Source organism: Schistocerca serialis, chromosome 1 (assembly GCF_023864345.2).
Source record: "Schistocerca serialis cubense isolate TAMUIC-IGC-003099 chromosome 1, iqSchSeri2.2, whole genome shotgun sequence".
In the NCBI taxonomy this organism is placed as follows: domain Eukaryota; kingdom Metazoa; phylum Arthropoda; class Insecta; order Orthoptera; family Acrididae; genus Schistocerca; species Schistocerca serialis.
Window position 1 is genome coordinate 339,746,383 of NC_064638.1, and position 21,078 is coordinate 339,767,460.

Below are 21,078 nucleotides of genomic sequence, written 5' to 3' on the forward strand. Positions count from 1 at the left end.
ACAGAGCTGCAGAGGAAACTATAAGACTGGAATATGTAGTGTAGTTAGGGCATGATAAATAAAAACCATTCATGAGACGGATGAATATTGAAAAATATTTTATAGTTGAAACATTAATAACTGCTTACAATAAGTTACATATATTCTCTCCGCAGAAATCGTACAGACCTTTTACAACGCCTGAGCGCCCATCAAATAGCTCAAAATATGTTCACCTATGATTCAATAATCAAAATCTCTCTATTGCTAGAAGAATTCTCGTTAGTTTCTGTGTTCCTAGCCAGTACGATATTAGCTACAGTAACTACGTTCGCTGAAAAGACGTTGGTTTCGGAGTATGTATGAACAGCAGAGAAACCGCCGTAATGAATTAATATAAATACAGTACTGATGTACATGTTTGGTAAGTATTATGATATATAATACACAGACAAAGAGTAAAGATTAATCTGTTGACGGTTAGCAGGTGAATTCGTGAGTAGAACCCGGCTAAGTCTATGAACAGATGCTCCTGATAATGACGAATTAAAGTATTTTTTTCTCTTTGGCAGGTGTTTGAGATATATATACGAGTAGAAACCTTAAACAGTTTTTAAAGCGTTTCGCAAACGTCATAGGTTCACTGGATCAATAGTTCACTGGGTATCATATCCGACACCTTCACATCAACAGCGAACAACATGAAGTAGCTCGTCATAGTTAAGGAGCGTTTCCATACCAGAATATAGGGACTTGCCCACGTTTAGTCTGTCTTAGTGACAGCGATAATCTTAACGATATAAATTATAAGAATAAATAACGAACGCGCTGTCGAATGACGCCTCTGTATTAATGAATATCTGGTTATATTATTCACGTCAAAACATTAGGAATTAAAGAAACAGCAGTGTCTGATCGAAGTATACCTTTGTTTGTGAACTTCAAGAAATTATAAAAATTATTTTCACAGAGACCACACATCACCAACCTGACATGAGATGAACGCTTCAATATACAGTGCAAGAATAAAGCATGTAAAAAGATGAAAATGAGTGAACCTGCTACGTCTTGCTAAAAAAGCTCTTCTCATCATGATAGCGAATAGACAGGTTTTGAATACGTCCCTTATTAATGGTACCAAGGTCGGTATTTACAGGAGACGAGATTCATTCAGCGACAATGTCAGGTGAATATGGATCAATGGCAGCAGTCCTGAAGTTTTCTTACAGTTTATAGATGACCATCATCGTGCACGAATATAGCTTTACAAATACAAATGCGAAGAGTGTCGCTTTCGGCTCCCTAGCTTGAACAGTCACTGAGACATGAGCAGTTCAGAGCTATGAGGATTCGAAATGTGAATCATTGTCTGCCCACACCATGCATTCGCCCAGTATTTCAATGAGAAATAGATCAGAGCAGTGAGAGTTCTCAGTGTCAATCAGTGACTGCCTCGACAATATATGCGTATGGTTTTTCAATTAGTAATGGATTTCAAAGATGATCGTCGCCTCCCAAGTGCATTCGTACATTACTGTTGTTAAAACTACAGTGAAATCTACTACGGCAGAAAATGTATTGCCAGTACCTTGACAAGCTCGTTACAGCCTGAAGCTCATGTACGCCAATAGTGTTCTCCCTAGTGAAAATCCACATGCAATCCGCGATGCTGCTGACGCAGAAATAAGACAACCACTCATTCAATACTCGAAGTGAAGCTGTATAGTCCATTTTCATGGGGACGTGTCTTTCAATTTTGTCTCAAGTTTCATAATCCCTGTTGTATTTGACAGTTAACCCAGTTCCTTACAACCACGCTCTCCCTAACACAACTTTATGACTTGGACAATTTGCAGTTCTACAACGTTAGATATGCAACCGTTCGGCAGTGGCAGAAGAATAAATTCACTATCTAGTTGATATACTTTCCAACATTTAAAAAGTGTTCATCCGTATGGAGCAAGGCAATTTCGAACCCAACAAAAATCTTTTATTTATGAACGTCCAATATTTTTTTGTTGTAACCTGTATTTAACTATTCTAGTGTGTAATTTTCTTCGCTAACTCGTATTCCCCGATAACCATCTTTTGTACCCGACTTTCCACGGCTGCCTTTCAAGTTGCCTCCGTTATGGCACAATTTTCCCATATATCATCTCAATTATTGCCTCAATTGGTTTTGATGATATCCGAAGTGATTATTCGTGTTAATCTCACTTCAGTCACAACGCAAAAGCCTTGTTGTTGCATTTCCTATAATAACTAATATTTCTCAACTGTACCAATCACTGACAGCCTACTGGATAATAATTACATCTTCCTGTATTCATTTTACGTCAATGAAGTGCGTTACACATTTCTTTCTCTTTCTCCTATGTCATGATCGCTAGGCATTTTTAATAACGTACAAACGGTTTCAATGAAACATTTGTGTTAAAAACAGTTAACAAACGAAATGCACTCTTGCATCCTAATCAATGAACGGATATTTGTGGTCAGAATGAAGATACCAAGTGGTTGTCTGTCGATAACTGGAGTATATACCCCGTAAAAGGGACAGGACGATTACTCTGAAGACTTCCATGATATGTTGCAAAGAACTCTATGTAAGATAAACAAAAATGATTATCTGATAATAGCAGGAGATTGAAATTCAAGGTTGTGTAACACCCTCATGAAAAATGTTATTCGTTCTGAAGGGAAAACTGTAATAAATAATAGTGGATATAGATTGAAGCCATTCTCATTAAATGATTGCCTAAGAATAACAAACACATTCTTCTTGCGTAAACAGATAAAAATATCTACCTGGTCATCGAGAGAGTCTGCCACAATTACAGAATATGTAACTGCAAATAAGAAGACTTGGTCCTCTAATGCAAGACACAAGGACCTTCAGAGGTCAGATGTCTCTCCAGATCATTTGTTGCTAATCTCGAAAATAAAACTACTTTGAAGATGGATGATATCTGCCAAACACAAAGAACAAAATGCTGATGCAACATTTGAAGTATATTTACATCAAGAAGACAGTATCCAGTTACTACATCAGAAAAGGTTTGATGAATACATAAGGTTAAGTACGAGTATAAAAGCCAATTACGTCAACGAGGAATGGAATAGCATAAAGTAAGCACTAATTAAAGCAGCAACAGAAGCACTTGGCACACAAAAGAAATTTTTTCTTTTTTCTAAATGGACTGGCAATACTGGGATGATAAAATGCCTAGTTTAATTGAAAATAAGGGGCGTGCTACTTGAAAATGTTGAATTCACCAGGCTATCGGGATCTAAGACCAGATTATCAAATTAAATCAGCTGCAGTCAAAGTTAAAAACCTTAGTTGGGAAAAACGTATTACAAATACTGAATATGATTTAAGACAAGAGAAAGCGTACAAGTTAATGAAACATTTAAAAACGTAAGGATAATCTGCAAATAAACATAATATCTTAATATAATTGGGTGGTACAATGCTATAAAACATTCTGGAAGGATGTGCAAGATGCACAGGTAGTTCAGCCTGAACCAGATGGGAGACTTAATAACGCTGGAGGAGCGACAGGATGCGATAAATTCTAGCAAGAACAGGAAGACTCAAGGCTGTGACAAAATCGACATAGAACTGATCAAATATGCACCAAATATTGCAAAAATCAGAATACTCTGTTTTATTAATATATGCTGTAGAAATGGTTATACAGCCCAGATATGCCACAGTTATAAGCAAGGAAATGACATGAATGTCACAACTAGTCAGGTATTACCCTTACGACTACAAATTATAAATTGTATGCTACAATTTTAACAAAACCACTATCGTCAATCACTGAAACTTTACTATCTGATACCAAATATGGTTTTCGAAAATGCAGATCATGCTCGGAGTCTATCTTCATCATGTCACAACTAACTGAAAAATATCGCGAATTCACTGTAAAAACTTTTCTTACCTTCATTGAGTACAGAAAGGCGTTTGCTAAAGTAAATCGAAACAAACTGCGAGAAATTTTAAGAAATAAAGAGCTTCCATCACATCTTATAAAAGCTGTACGGGGTTTACATATTAACAACAAAATAAAAATAAAAGTAGCAGGCAGCAGACATGATATGGCTGACATAAACCAAGAAGTTACACAAAGGTGTCCCAAATGTTTTTAGTATAGACCCTATGTATCGACGACAAGGTTACAGACAATAAAAATTTTTAAATATACTATGTGAGTATTAGTACACTATTTTTTCTTGACGGTCAAGTACAAATCTGTCTTTAATTGAAATAAAATAGCCAGACAATACAATCTGAATGTCTCAATCACACAGACGAAATAAATGGCCACCAGCCCATGCGAATTAAGATTGAAATTGATAAGCAGATCATGAAAGAAATTAATGCATTTAAATATTTAGGATCAGTGTTACATACAGAGCAAACAATGAAATACAAAACAGATAGACCTATTTAACTGTTTCTATGGATCTTTGTAGAGAATATTGGCAATGGAAGTCTTTAGAGATACTCCATTAAAATTCTGTATGTTTATTGTTATACCAGAAGTGCTCTATGGATATGAAAACTGGACTTTTAAAGAAGAGAGATGAAAAGAGAATAGAATCATGTGAGATTAATTTCCTTAGATACGTGCCTGAATATACTATGATGGATAAAAAGAGAATTGATGAAATCCGAGCTGCACGGAATATGCAAAACATAATTGACTTAATAAAACAATACCAATTAAGATGGAAAGAATCACTAAAGCCATGAAGCAACATAAAACAAAAGGCAGAACATCTTTAGGAAGACGAATGAAGAGATGGTATGACCAATTCTGAAGGAAACGGAACAGACCGTCTTGATGTAAGGTGTAGACGTGTAACAGTAAATACAGCTGTATTAATCAAATGCTTCTACAGCTTATACACAAGGAATTTCATTTTGGTTGATCACAATGGGGATAATTTGTAATGAGTTTCAACGTTAAAAGTTGGTGACCGACACCATATGATTAGTATAGCTCTCATGCCATATCATCCTCCTATGCTACATTTTGTTGTTGATAACAATTAGTGTCTACGTTAGGTAGGTTGGGTGATGTTTAATGATACCTGTTGGTCTGTGTGATCGAAACTGGTAGTAAAGAAATGTTTTGTTCAGTTAGCAGCTTAACTATGTGAATTGGCATTTTATTAGTGTTTACTGTCTTTGGACCACTGCTTGTAAAATGTTATTTTCTCTTGTTATACACCTTTCGCTTATTAGCAGATCTTCAGGCCACGTAGACGATTTCATTTTCACTGTACAGGAGTGTTCATCATAGAATGGCGGATTAATGTATAAGGGACCATCTGGACACTACACATAACGAGCACTATCTTATCAGAAGACTGCTAGCTAATCTGAAAAATTACCAGACAAGGCATATCGCTAGAATTGAAGGCGCTTTCCTCGCTGCATTTGAGACGCTCTAGTTACAAGCACCTGACCAGTCCACGCGTCTGCACAGAATGGAGTCGCCGGAGGGTTTCAGGATAGTGCGCGCCCGGGCGTCGGACCGCGACCGCGTGGAGCGTCTGGCGAGGAGCGCCTTCTACCCGGACGAGCCGCTCGACGTGGCGTTCGGCAACACCAGAGGACCCCCCACCGAGGAGATTCTCTTCCTGTCGGCGCTCGGCGACGGCCACTCACTAATCGCAGAGGATGCCAGCACCGGGGAGGCCGTGGCCATGTGCATCAACAGCATCGTGACGCCCGAAATACACGAGAAGGAGGCGCAGCTGCAGGTGTCTCAGATACATTCATTTTTAAAATCACCTTATGTTTGAGTATTATTGTCTTCCGTCTTTTTCTATTTTACACTAATCGTATCCGCTCTGTATGTCTACTACACTTATTACTGTTATTATTATATTCCATTCAGACTGCACTGAAGCACGTAGTTCTTAATTCTGGCGAGCTTTCCTTTCTGGCGAGCTTTCCTCTTCAGCCAATACTCTGTCTTCGCAATATGTGTGTTTCTATCCGTTCCTGAGTCTCTTTCATTCGAGTTCTGATACTCTCTTTTACTGCTATTAGTCACTCCAGAGACTCTCATGTTCTGATTGGCATTCTATATCGATTTCCGCCGTGAACGTCGTGGTCAGTTTCTAGTTGTTCAAGGCGTTTCCTAGCTACTGTTGTCCACATGGCGTAAGTCACTTTCCCGATAGAGACAGTGCCAAAGGTAATTGACGTAAGACTCCAGTTCGTGATTTTGTTTTGTTGTTGTGGTCTCAGTGCTATGAATTTATTTCCTCCTCACTTTGATTCAGCACTCCCTATTTAGCTGTCCGATCCAGCCATCTAATTCTTCAGTATTCTGTTGTGCAACCACATTTTAACAGCTTACATTCTCTTCATCATCTCTTTCTTTCTAAGGATTAGGTGCTATCCTGACCTCTTCCGGTATCTGTCGTCCATCCATCTCCTATGAGGTCTGCCTAGTTCTCTCTTTCAAGTCGGTCCATAATTCAGTATTTTTCCACAGTCTAACTTCTATTATTCCGTTAATACAATCCTTCCATTTCATTCCATTCTCCTCTGACTCGTCATTAACTGAAAAGATTTTTAAATCTGAACTTATGGATCAGTCCTTATTTCATGCATTTTTTGGAAGGATAAACAGCATTGGTCGTATTTTTTTGTTTTATTATCCGCAAAATCGATTTTCTGTCACCTAGTGACCATCCTCAGTGCTGTAATACACAATTTAATTTGGTAAGCAGTGGTGTCAAGAAGCTTAGAGCGATCACATAAACTAAGCTCAGTTTATGTGATCGCTCTAAGCTTGTTGACACCAGTGTCTACCAATTTAAATTGTATTTTACAGCACCGAGGATGGTCACTAAGTGACCGAAAATCGATTTTGCGGATAATAAAACAAAAAAATATGACCAATGCTGTTTCTCCTTGCAAGTGTATCCATTATCTGGTCGTGGTGCACAGAACGCTCCATGGAGTCGAACACAACCAACCAAAATGCTGTTGTCACCGTTAATGTCAAGACAGCCCTAACAAAGAATAATAAAATCGCTCAGATTAGGTAGGCATTTCCATACGTTTCCTAGAGTCGAACGCTCCAATCAATTCATGCATTTTATTACAGGCTCTCACACACGAGCTTCATCTCCGCTGCCTGTGTAAGCAATTTCCCGTTTTTTTTTTTATTCCCCCAAATTCAGAACCATTCACGGCATAACTTTATAGAAGTTCATTTGTGATTTCTTCCTTGTTTGTCCCCCAAAGTTCTTCTAAGTATTCCGCAGATAATAGGGTATTTATTTTCTCTTCATTGTTTTTTTTTGTCATTTTTAAAATTAATATTAAATCCTAGTTAACTTAAATGGAATACTTGTTCTAAAATTTTCCGATGTATCATTATCTTTTATCTGACCAGATTGTTGAGAGCCATAATATTTGTCTTATTTGCAAATATAGTTAAGTTGTAGTATATTGCGTTTTAGCTCAATCTATATATTTCTTTTTATAGATGGTCTTCTGTTTCCTGTATAATTATTTAATAATGAGCGTATAATAGAAGGTTTATTGCTAGTGCTGGAGCCTCTTTTAATTCCTAACTATATTTCATCTCTGGAACCTAAATTTGTAACTGTTTTCGTATGTACATATATTTCTTACCTAAATTGTTTCACTGCTGTGATAGGCTGCGTTCCGGACCACACAAAATTCTTTCTATATTTAAATCTATTTTAGTGATAACTGTCGTAAGTCCGCCTACATAAAACTGAATAAAACGAATAGCAAGGAGACGGACCCAACGGGAAAATTATCTACGTGATATTACACGCAACTAAGGACAGCAGGACAACAAAATTTAAGGCTTTAAATTTATATTGGAAGTTGTCATATTCCTCTGTTTTTTGGAAACAGTTTTCTTTATATTTTTAGCCTGCAATTTGCATCATCTCGATATCGACATTCTCACTTATTTTCTTGTCCAAATAACAAATTCATCTACGGCTTTTAGTGTTTCATTTCGTAATCAGTTATCTAATTATTACCCGATTTTCTGCAAGTCCTTTGTCATCTCCGGCAGAATTATAGTGTCATCGGCAAAACATCAGACTTTTAATTTTGTTTCCAAATTTGTTATTGGTTTTCTTTACAGTTTGCTCAATGCACAGACTGAATCACTAGGGGACAGGCTATAGTACGGTCTAGCTCTCTTCTCAACTGTTTCCCTTTCATATTCGTTGACTCTTATGGATGTGACCTGTTTCCTGTCCAAATAGTAGATGGCATATCGTTCTATGTATTTTACCATTGCTTCCCTCAGAATTTCAAAGAGTAGCCCAAAGCACACTGTCAAAAGCTTCCTCTAAATAAACAAATATTAACGAGGGTTTACCTTTCTTTCTCTTGTCTTCTAAGATAAGGCGTAGGGTCAGTATTTCCTCGTGTCTCCTTAAATCTCTCTGGAGCCCAAAGGTCACTTTCTACCAGTCTCTCCATTTCGCGTTAATATTTTGCTACCAAGATTTAATAACAGAAGGTTTTTTGATAGTCATACTTGTGACCACCCGCCTTCATTTCAGCTAGAATTGTTAAATTATTACTGTCTGAAGTTATTTCTCCTGTCTGATATATCCCGCATACCATGTGGAACTGCTTCGTCATGGCCACTTCTTCTAAGACAGTTAGTAACTGTGCTGCAATGTCATCTACTCCTTGTGTCAAGTGAAGTTTGCTCCATATCATCTTCATCAATTTCGTAACATTGTCGTCAATTACGTTACCTCTGAACAGCCATTCAGTATATTGCTTCTGTATTTTTCCTTCTCTTCTTTGCTCAGCAATGGCTTGCCATCTGACCCCTCAATATGCATGCTTCTTTTCAGACAAATGATTTTTATGTTTCCCGTGGATGGCATCTATCTTTCCCAAAGTCATAAATGCTTGTATTGCATTGCATTTGTTCTCTAGCGATTCCCCAGCTATCATTTAGTATTTTCTGTCAATATGAACCGTCTGTATTCTCTTTTGCTTGGTTCATTTTCTACTTATTATATTTTCTCCTTATGCCAATTAAATTTATCTGCATGACCACAGAAAGTTAGCCTTCTCTTTCTCATTGATATAGTAAAACATCATGGATATTGGTAGGGTTCCTTGTTGATGGGCCCATTAGTTTGCTCAGAAAATGTCTTTACTTCAGTTTCAGTTTCCTAAGCTTTCTCACTATACACAAGCAATCTGAAGACATGTAACACTGGCAGCCTGACTGCGGTGCTGTAGTGTTGGAATTTTAAGCTCAGAGACACTAATTTGTAACCGTAAATCTTCTTACAGAAATGGTAAGCCTTCTGCAATTCGGCACACCTATTGTTTATGGCCAGATCAACATTCGGGTTCGCAGTTTTTCCTTCCCCGAATTACTTGAAGGAGCTAGTCTTCTCTATTAACGCCACCCAGTGGGATCCTGTCAAGTATTTCTTTGATGTCTGTGAACGTCTCCATCTTGTCTACGGCGATATTCAGCACAACTTTAACTAATATGTGGTTGAGGGAGAAGAGCTGGTAAGAAGCTTCTTGTACGCTTGATGCTACAACTGAGGTCACTTATGATGGCTATGCAATTGGTTATTAACTTGTCCTTTTTGTGACCTATCCCTCAATATCTTACCTTTACTTACTATGCTTCTTTCCTCTCATATATTTGCTGCTACCTCTTCGTTTTGTATGTTTTCTGCCCAATTTATTTTCAACATCCCTCGGTACCACCTCATCTCAAACTCTTGCAATGTCTTCTTCAACTGTTTATCACATTTCATTTCTGTTTAATGTTAGCAACAGACACGCGTTATCAGGAACCAGTTTTTAATTCCTCGTCTAAATTAAATAGATTCAGATTTCTTTTATTGATAAATGCTGCCTTTTGCAGGGCCAGTAACCTTTGGATGTGTACCCTGATAAGCCTTTATTCAGGAATAATGTTCCGTCGATATCGTTTTTATTTAATTTGGTGTTTTTGGCGTAACTGAACGAATAGACTTCTAATTAATATAAAACGCTTGAAATATAACCTGCTTCAAATTAAACTATAACTCAGTCTTTCGAACATGCCACTAGCCTCGCTACCAGGCTATTCTCTCATTTCGGTTCGGACAGTAAAACCACCAAGGCGCAGAGAATATGCTGGAAAGTTTTCATTAATGGCTATCAATGTGAATAGTTCCATGGCAGAAAACCTGTTATTTCACTACACATTGTTTGTGCAATCATTGGAATTACACACGTAAATATTTCAGAGTATGTAAAAGGAACAATTTAAGGCGAAGGAGCCATATAAAGCCAACTATATAATAGACGGATGACAGACAGTTACTGGAAGCAGCATTCGAAACTGTAATTCGCATATAAGGCCACTTATAGACCTCTCTGTTGACCAGTTCTTGAGTTTTATTCTTCTCTCTAAACTACTGTTCACTCAGAATTAACAGAAAAGTTACAGAAAATTCAAAGAATATTTGTGATATTCGTCACGGTCTTCTTTAGTCAGGTTGATAACGTCACAAATGTGCTCAATAATCTGCAGTTATCACTGGTGAAAACATGTCACATAAGACCTAGTCTTGAATTTCGGAGACTGTTCAGAAACATGTTACTACCTTTCGCAGGCATCTTATTGGCCATGAGAGGGAAGTTGAACAAATTCGGACTTGTGCAGAGGAACACTGACAGAAGTTTTTCTCACATATCGATATGCAGCCAGTATAACCATTCTGTAGTATTTGTAACTAACTGACGTACTCGCCAAGAAAGTTGATCTCTAGAAGTATTCCTGTTTAATTTTCAAGTATATGTAGTTTCCACAGGACCTGATAACTCTACATCTTGTGAAATTATTAGTCTGTCAGATGTCTGCGGGAAGCACCTATAACATGCGAATTCCACCAAGACCAAGTAGGTACGTCAGCGGATCACCAAAAGTATTTCATACTTTTGGTAACCCGCTCAGGTACCTACTTAAGCTCGCAGGCCATGGCACCACATAAAGTCGAATCCATAGCGTCCTTGAGAATGTTTATGAGGCAACGCACTGACATAAAATGACACCATTTTCCCGATATGCCACGACAGTAATCCGTAAAAACACCTGTTCTTGAGAGCGAACTCAGTAAAGGTGCAGGGACATACTTGCACAAAATTAAACATCTATCAGAAGCTTTTACACGACAACCGACAACATGTAACTGGTTTGTTCGCCAACTTATGCCCTCGGCTACTGTTGCACAAATCGGCACAACTCGCGAGTTGTCAGTAACTTCCGTGCCACTGTCGCCTACTACCACGCTTGTGATCTGTCAGTGTGTAGCACAGGCGTAAGAAGTATGCAATAAATAAAGCACGCGTGTGCGTGCGTGCGCGCGCGCGTGTGTGTGTGTGTGTGTGTGGGTAGGTGGGTGGGTTGTCAGCACTGATCCAGAGGCAAAAACAAATCTCCCCGGACCCCTTCAAGGTAATGTGAACTGTGCTCCCCACACTCTGCATGCACATGAACATATCCACATTCCTTTGAGCTCAGACTGGAAACTTATTTCTCGTTGTTGTTCAAATACAGTGGCAGCGAAATGGTTTGAATGGCTCTAAGCACTATGAGACTTAACATCTGATGTCATCAGTCTCCTAGACTACTGAAACCTAACTAACATAAGGACGTCACACACGTCCCTGCCCGAGGCAGGATTCGAACCTGCGACCGTAGCAGCAGCGAGGTTCCGGACTGAAGCACCTAGAACCGCTCGGCCACAGCGGCCGGCCAACTGCAGCAAACTGGCGTTGTGCATACGAGTAGTAAGCAAGAATTTCACTGCCTTTCGTCATGAATTGCCAATCCGAGGCGAACTGAGCATCAGCCGAAATATCCGAAAATGATTTCCATCCAGAGCGTATTGTGAGCCACTCGTTCTCTCTTCCAGCAGTTCCTTTTGCAGGTGATACTGAAACTACTGCTGCCATATGTAGCCGAGGCATATGCTTGGAACTGCAGTAGCGGTGCGTTGCAAACACTGTAACTTTTCGCGAGGGCCACGCATGGTGTATGGCTGTAATCCTGAAGGGCTGTCTCCCATAAAAGAGATGTAGTTACACTTTTGGGCGACCCAGTGCTGCCAGTGTCCTGAGAAAGTGGAAAACCTAGCAGTCTGTTGTCAAAATCCATGGGCGTGGGTATGGTGCAAATGGCTCTGAGCACTATGTGACTTAACATCTGAGGTCATCAGTCCCCTAGAACTTAGAACTACTTAAACCTAACTAACCTAAGGACATCACACACATCCATGCAGGCTGGTGTCCATATAAAGGATGACGCATGTCCGTTTCTTGCTTGGTTTTTTCGGCTTCGGCAGCTATGTCATGTCGTATGTTGGGCGGTGCGATCCTCTTGGCTGGCCGCGGTGGCCGTGCGGTTCTAGGCACTGCAGTCCGGAACCGCGGGACTGCTACAGTCGCAGGTTCGAATCCTGTCTCGGGCATGGATGTGTGTGATGTCCTTAGGTTAGTTAGGTTTAAGTAGTTCTAAGTTCTAGGGGACTGATGACCTAAGATGTTAAGTCCCATAGTGCTCAGAGCCATTTGAACCATTTTTTTGATCCCCATGATTAAGTACATCTTGTGCACTGGGGTTGGCTTCAAGCATCCGGTAACAATCCGTGCCAGTGGCCATGGGTGACAGAACTGGGGCCCGCATCTCGTGGTCGTGCGGAAGCGTTCTCGCTTCCCACGCCCGGGTTCCCGGGTTCGATTCCCGGCGGGGTCAGGGATTTTCTCTGCCTCGTGATGGTTGGGTGTTGTGTGCTGTCCTTAGGTTAGTTAGGTTTAAGTAGTTCTAAGTTCTAGGGGACTGATGACCATAGATGTTAAGTCCCATAGTGCTCAGAGCCATTTGAACCATTTGACAGAACTGGGTGTCGAGGAGACCAACTCTGGAACAGAAAATTATAGTGCCCAGACTGCATTGTGAAGGATACAACGGGGATGGCGCACGTGTTGGGTGGGATGCAGGAGAGTGATAGTATCGATGATACGCATCTGTGATCGATGTGACCAACTATGCAGGTTGTCAGCTAGGCTGGATCCCTCCTATGGAGAAGAGCGGTAGGAGGCAAGAAATAAACTGAGAGCTCTGTCGAAATCATGTTGTTGTGCGACTCCTCCAGTTGTAGGTGCAGACAAACCCCTCTGCTAGTACATTGGAAGAAGGTTGGAACAAGGACACATGTACCATAACTATGCTGTTGTCCACATAAAAACAGCGAAATTCTAATAAAGTAAACTGAGGGCCATTATCTCACGTATTGGTTTCTGGGAACCCTTAAACAGAGAAGATGAGACAGAAGGACTGGAGCAATTTCGTTGATGACATTGAATGCATTTTTGAAACGTATGGAAAACTGCTGCTAGCATTTATCACGATGAACCAAGAGTAATCCAGAAATCTAGGTGAATGTCAGACTACAGGAATGTTTCATCAGGCCAAGGAAAATACTGAAGAGCCGTTACTGCGCCGACCACTGTGACCGAGCGGTTCTAGGTGCTTCAGTCCAGAACCACGCTGCTGCTATGGTCGCAGGTTCGACTCCTGCCCCGGGCATGGATGTGTGTGATGTCCTTAGGTTGGTTAGGTTTAAGTAGTTGTAAGTTCTAGGGGACTGATGACCGCAGAAGTTAAGTCTCATAGTGCTCAGAGCCATTTGAACCAGCCGTTACTACCAGCCTTGCTCTGACATGTCTTGCTCACCACAACCATGTCTTCTAAATCTTTGGCGATGCCTCTCCAAAAGACATATTGGCAAGTCAGCCATTTCGTGAGTACTAAACCCTAATGACCTTCATGAAGAAATGTCAAGATGCAGCGTTGGAGTGCCTGCAGAAGTATCACTGATGTGGTTATTATCATCGTGGAACAAGACGACCACATTGAGAGTGAACAGTTTATGACAGCAATACAGGAAGGCCTCAACATCCAGATGTTGAACGGTCTTGTGACCCACCGGCCAACCATTCTTTTACCAATTAAATGAGTTACTAGGGAATTGAATCCTCCAGCAACTGGCAGACAGTAACTGTCGTGTCACTGGGTAAGTTCATCATGCCTGATTTGCCTTTTATGTCAGTACTGTAAGGGAATAAACTATATCAGGAATTATAGCCAGAGACAGTGCATATGGACAGTAAACAAGCCATGATGATGTCTAACAGCTCTGATCATTGACCCTCATGCTGAGCATGTGGCCATCACTTCCTTTTCAAAGCCTTCGGTGTTACAACAACAGGTCAGTCTTCAGGAAGTTACTACAGGCGACCTATTGCCGGTTACAGCACACCCCTCGCCATTGCCCTGTTCCAGATGGATCAGCGTGACACACAAATGCTTCAACTAAATCAGCGTTGAGTAGCAATATTTAAACCTGCCCATAGCCATCCTGTTGTATGCAATGTAGAAATGTAGCTGCACCCAGACTGCGTCAGCTGCATCCCTGGAGTTTTCACCGTAACTATGTCGGCATCACCACTGCTACTGCCTGATTGCTACTTGACTGCACAGGACTTGGGACCCAGCGCTGTGCCGCTCCCTCACCGTCACCTCTTGGCATCTCTGGAGTCCACCCGCAGCCTGCTGCTGCTCTTCGGCCAACAGTTCAGAGTTGCATCTGGGCACACCGCGACCTGCAGTAGCAGCAGTGCTGACTGTTCCATGCTGCACCATAACAATCCCATGTGCAGTGCTATGGACGCTACTAATCACTCAACCTGGACGTGTGTCTGATGCCCAAACAGTCGTATCGTACGCACACTGTGTCTTTTTTGCCTGTTGCTGCAACTCTGGAAGATTACTGGGAATGATAGACCACGTCAGAAAAAAGGGTACACTCAGAAGATTGTCTAAAACTAATGAATAACTGTTTTATAATCATCATTGGTTTCCTGCAGCTTATCAAAACGTCACGCCATTTGACCTAACGTGGGTTTGAGGAATTTGGAATCTCTTAGGGTTAGTAGGTTTTGTGTGCCTCCATGCAGTACAGAGAGGGGCGTATCGCTGAAGTGACGAAAATGTGTAGGAGGTATTCCATATGCGGAACAAAGAAACAGGATCTTTCCTTATTGATTTTCAAATTAGCCTGTAGGAGTATGCTGAACAAGAAGTCCAAATTGCTTGCTCGATACTGTGCATTTTTGCCATTGACAGTCATAGGTCGAATACTTCCCCGTGTCCAGAACGTTTTTTGTGAGATGTTAGAGTATGGCCAGTGCTCTGACGATGTTGAAGGGCAGGCGACTGTACTGAAAAGACCAAATGGTACGTTAGCGACCAGCAAGTTTTCGATGTTTCGTCCATAGGGAGCTTTAAGTAAGAATCCTGTAGATCAGTTTTTGCAAAAATTTACTTCTGGTGAGAAACGACATGCTACCCATCATTTAAGGAATAGAGTATGTGTTGATGATGAACTGGGAACTGATCGTTACAATCCCCCACTTATCCTCAATGACTTTGTTTCTGTGTGGCAGTCAAATAATTTAACTGTAGATTTCAAGCATTGATGTTCCACTGGTACACAAATATTCACGATACCCTCAGGATGACGTAATTCCATGTTAAGTTTGTTGTGAGGTATTTTATTCTGCAGCGTACTGCACTTTCAAAAAGAGAGAATGATATTTTTATCGTTGGAGGCTAAATTAGGATTGTGTAAGTTTTTTTTCCAGTTACTAATTCGCTATCACTCATGTAAAATCTCAAAATAAATAACCATTTTCAGTTTTTGTTGCGCATCTTGGTATCCACAGGATGTAAAAGAATTAAAAGAGGTAATAATGAAGAATGTGAAAATTCTAAAAATTTGCGTTCTGTCATCCCTAGTGAAGGGACTCGCAACAAAGATGTTGAGAGCAAAGTAATGATGGGTAAAGGAGTGACAAAGTTACGCATGGACTTTCGAACCACAGTATTGGACAGCAGACCAAATAAAATGATACTGCATAGTGTTTCGACGATTTCAAAGTTAAATTTGAATGACATACAAACTAATCACAAAATAAAATCGAACATTTTACACATCGTACAACATTTATTCAAATTTACTTATGAAATACTACATCAGACAAATGACGACTGTCAACTACCAAACTTGGTAGTTGATGGTTGTAGGCATAATGTTGGTTTTACAGTATTCTACAGAAGCCAGTTCATAGATGCAGGAGACTGATGGGATCGTATATATGATTGGAGTTCACTCTCTCAGCGTCAATTAAGGCCTGGAGATGTATTGAAGTCACCAAACGTGATTGCAGTGCAATAAAATAACCTTAAAACGATTGCTGTAGATGTTTCATTTTGTTACCTCAGTGAACGGCCAAAATTCCGCAGACCGTCATTCACAAGGATGGACTTACAAAGCATTGAAGCCTGTAGAAGTGGATATCGCGATAGAATCTTGAAATGCTTACAAAAGACAGGTTGCATACGCATTAAAGATTTGTCGTATCGAAAATAGCATCTCAACACGAATGAACGGTCTTGCTTCGACCACTACAACATGACTACTGACCTGTATATGGGATGACATATGACATTCCGCACCACAAACAGACAGAGCCACCATCGCTGAATCTTGTTTTTAGTGCGCGTTATTCAGGTTTGAATTCTTCAAAACGTTGTGAAGCATCTTGCAGAATGTGGAGGCATTAGCTACCTGCAGATTGTGCTTGATAACTACACACATCGAAAAAAATTTTCTATCACCTCGGTTCCGAGAGTTCCGAAACCCGTCCAGAAAATTGGAATAGAGATCAACATCAACATCATTTCCGCCCTTTTTTATTGCTCATGAAAACCACACACTGCATTTTGTACCACCATACAACGAGACCTCCAAAGGCGGTGGTCCAGACCGCTGTACACACCAGTACGTCTAATAGCCAGTAGCACGTCCTCTTGCATTGATGCATGCCTGTATTCGTTGTGGCATACTATCCACAAGTTCATCAAGGCACTGTTGGTCCAGATTGTCCCACTCCTCAACGGCGATTCCGTGTAGATCCCTGAGACTGATTGCTGGGTCACGACTTTCATGAACAGCCCTTTTCAATCTATCCTAGGCATGTGCGATAGGGTTCATGTCTGGAGAACATGCTGGCCACGCTAGTCGAGCGATGTCGTTATCTTGAAGGAAATCATTCACAAGATGCGTGCGATGGGGGAGCGCATTGTCGTCCGTGAAGATGAATGCCTAGCCAATAAGCTGCCGATATGGTTGCGCTATCGGTCGGAGGATGGCATTCGCGTATCGTACATCCGTTACGGCGCCGTCTATGACCATCAGCGGCGTACGTCGGCCCCACATAATGCTACCCCAAAACAGCAGGGAACCTCCCCCTTACTGCACTCGCTGGACAGTTTGTCTAAGGCGTTCAGCCTCATCGGGTCGCCTCCAAACACGTCTACGACGATTGTCTGGTTGAAGGCATATGCGCCATTCATCGGTGAAGAGAACGTGATGCCAATCCTGAGTGGTCCATTTAGCATGTTGTTGTTCACATCTGTACAGTGTTGCATGGTGCTTTGTTTGCAAAGATGGACCTCGCCATGGACGTCGGGAGTGAAGTTGCGCATCATGCAGTCTATTGCGCATGGTTTGACTAGTAACACGACGTCCTGTGGCTGCATTATTCAATATGGTGACGTTGATGTCGGGGTTCAACGAGCCAAAATCCGTAGGTAGCGGTCATCCACTGCAGTACTAGCACTTGGACGGCCTGAGCGAGGTATGCCATCGATAGTTCCTGTCTCTCTATCTCTCCTCCATGTCCGAACAACATCTCCAGGACGCTTCCCTTGTAGAGCCCTTCCTGGCACAAAGTAACAATGCGGACGCTTTCGAACCGCGGTATTTACCGTCTAGGCATGGTTGGACTACAGACAACATGAGCCAAATACCTCATTGCTGGTGGAATAACTGAAAATGATCGGCTGTCGGACTCCCTCCGTCTAATAGCAAGTGCTCATGCATGGTTGTTTACATCTCTGAACAGTCAAAGGGACTGTGTCTGTTATACAATATCCACAGTGTATCTTCACGAGTTCTGGGAAATGGGGTGACGCAAAACATTTTTTTGATGTGTGTACGAGGTAGACTTCCACTTGTTGCAGTGAATACTTATGAATTCATATGTGTGTTCTTCAGTTTGACTTTGCATTGTGTCCTGTTTTTAGAGGACGGTTTGTGGCGCTCGTTTTACAATCCATTGTTCGCATGGGAGGGTCTTTTGTAAGTACCATGATTGTTACAGGCCACTGATTTGTGACGCATAAGAAACGACTATTTTAATTCTGCCTTGTATGTCAAAGCGTATCTGACAATCCTTGTTTAGCTCGATAGTGTACATGTAGCAGTGAGCAGAAGTAATACTGGTCCACCGAAACATGTTTTGAAGGAAGTCTATGTGAACCGTAGATTTAGACTTTCAAAATCTTTTCTTAAAGAATTTACTTTATTTATTGGCGATTCACCAAGAAAATTAACACATTTAATCACACTAGGTGAGCGTGGAAGTAGTTGCCTGGAAGTAATTGATGGAAAATAAAATTACCTTTAAGAAATGTGAATTTTATTCTTAAAAGCCTTTTCAAAAACAGATTTAAATTACAATCACAAAGCACCATTTCAATATCAAGTTACAATTATTCAGAGGCAGAATAACATTTTTTTTTTTCAGTAGGAGCCTTCGGGCTGAGAAGCTTCCGCTTCCTTTCACCACGGCCGTAGTCACGACCGCTCACAACGACCTCTGAAAAATTACACTGGTGCAAATCTGCAACACACCGGATTACTTTAAACTAAAAATTTTAACAACTCACACAAACACATTAACTAAGCACCCCGTAAGAGGGATGGAAATGGTACACTCACATTAAGAAATTATTTGCCACCAAAGTGCATTTTGGTTTTAAAAGGGCCCTTACCGTGGAAGGGTGGCAACTTTATAAAAATGATTATTTAAATAAAACCCATGAAATTCAGACTTACATAAAATGTACAACATGCTCTACATTACACACATACCGCCTCGCAAAATGATAGGCAAGATAAAAAACATATTTCAGGAATTCGGCCTTTACCTTACTTCTATAAATTCGTTAACACCGAATCCGACAAACATGACAGAGGCAGCCATTAACGTACGGCAGACCGACAGACAGACAACAGACAGACACTAACTGCCTAACAAACGCGGACGAAAGACAGGCGAGCAAGCTGGGAACGAGAGACTGAGCAAGAAAACAAGTAGAATTTAACAAGTACATGAAACAACATACCAGCAATCAGTTAACTTCTAAAAACTGCGATGTGTGGCGGAGACCTGGCGCAGGACCCTCAAAACGCTCTCCCGACCCGTCCGCTGCCAGCCGCTTCAACGGACGCAGGAAGGCGCGCCGATCTCCCGTCTCACGGCGTCGCAGCTCGCACTGGGCAGACCGATGTCGTAGATTGGCTCCTGCTGCTCTCGTGTCGGCCGTGAAGGCACTACCTCTCGCTATACGGCGTGGCCCACTGGACTTCCGTGGCGACCTCACATGCGCCGACGCTCAAGACGGACAAGTCATCTTGTGCCCCAGTGCGCGACCGACCAACCGATCGATCCAACCGCCAATGCCCATGCCTAAACAAACTCGAGCAGACTGGCGGCCTAACACATACTAGCACTCCGGACGACAAACCGACACTGACTGCCGCACAAATGCGAACGAGAGACAGACCAGGAACTGGTGACGAGTGACTGACCCAGACTCATTCCGCCTGACCAACTGACTAGACTCGCAGAGACTGACAGACTGCCTGACTGCAGACTGACCGACTCGCCCAGACTGCTCACTGGCGAGCTTATCGCGCCTCTTAAATGCACGTGAACAGGCTACCTTTCCCTTTTCACACCAGAGGAAGACACCAAAGTCGCGACTGCCACACCGGCACCACCGCCAGAAACGGTGGGCGACTGCTTTACACTAGGCGTTGTGGCGCGCTTTTCAAAACAGAAATTTTTACTACGGCTCACTACGGAGCAAGGGGTTGCGTAATTTGTTACGTGCACGGCATGGGCGCCAGTGGGACTTCGCCTGACACTACGGAAACTGCAAGATCTCAGACAAGAAGCAAACGTTTCAACTCCACTAGAGGAGGGCGTTGTACCACTGTGCTGAGCAGTGACGGCAGAACTTAACGGTGTTTTAGGTGCGCGATGAGAAGCTACGCGCGGTGCTGCGCGTGGTAGATGCGGCGTTGAGAGAGGCGGACGTGTGGTCGCATACGACTGCTCGGAGCGCGCTCGAGGTGCACATCCTGGCCGTGGCGAGATCTGCGCGCGGCCGCGGTCTGGCGGCGGCGATGCTGGCGGAGTCGCTGCGGATGGCCAAGGAGGAGCTGCGGCTGCCACTGGTGATGATCTTCTGCACCAGTGCCTTCTCCGCGAGGCTGGCGCGCCGCGCGGGCATGCAAGTCGTCTACGAGCTGCCGTACAGCCAGATCGACATGCCTGTGCAGCCCCCACACCCACACGACAGACTCGCCATTTACATGCTGCACCTCCAGCAATAACAGGTAACAGTCACCAGGACCGCACACAACGGGTGGCGAGGTAGGACACAGCCAAGGGCACAGCGCAACGGGAGTGCAAAATTTGGTCAAAAAAAAGTGGGGGGGGGGGGGAGGGGATACAGGTTCAGAAACAACTGGGAAAGGCATACTCTCTGATCAAAAGCATCCGTACACTTCTATGTAATGCGAAATTAAATAATAATGTCACGAGAGGCAGATCCTCCAATTCAGATTGGGGCAAATAAAAGTGGCCTGGAGAACAGAGTTCCAGGGTAGAAAGAAACACAGCAAAGGAAAGGAAATACAGTACTAACTTAACTATAGAAAATGTGACCTCCATTCATCTCTTGGCACTTTTGCACCCCAGGGCAGCAAGTTGCTGAAGGCGGATCGGAGCTGGACTGCTGAAATTGATGCAATCTCATCCGAAATATTCTGGTGTAG

At 42.1% G+C, this 21,078-nt stretch overlaps 1 protein-coding gene across 1 annotated transcript; it reads left to right on the plus strand.

Annotated features, from left to right (window-relative positions):
• The first annotated feature begins 5,487 nt into the window (after positions 1-5,487).
• LOC126471418 (uncharacterized) lies at positions 5,488-20,634 on the plus strand. The gene is made up of 2 exons (XM_050099598.1): positions 5,488-5,763; positions 20,272-20,634. Exons 1-2 carry the CDS (start codon positions 5,488-5,490, stop codon positions 20,632-20,634), a joined length of 639 nt encoding a protein of 212 aa, XP_049955555.1.
• Positions 20,635-21,078: the final 444 nt, after the last annotated feature.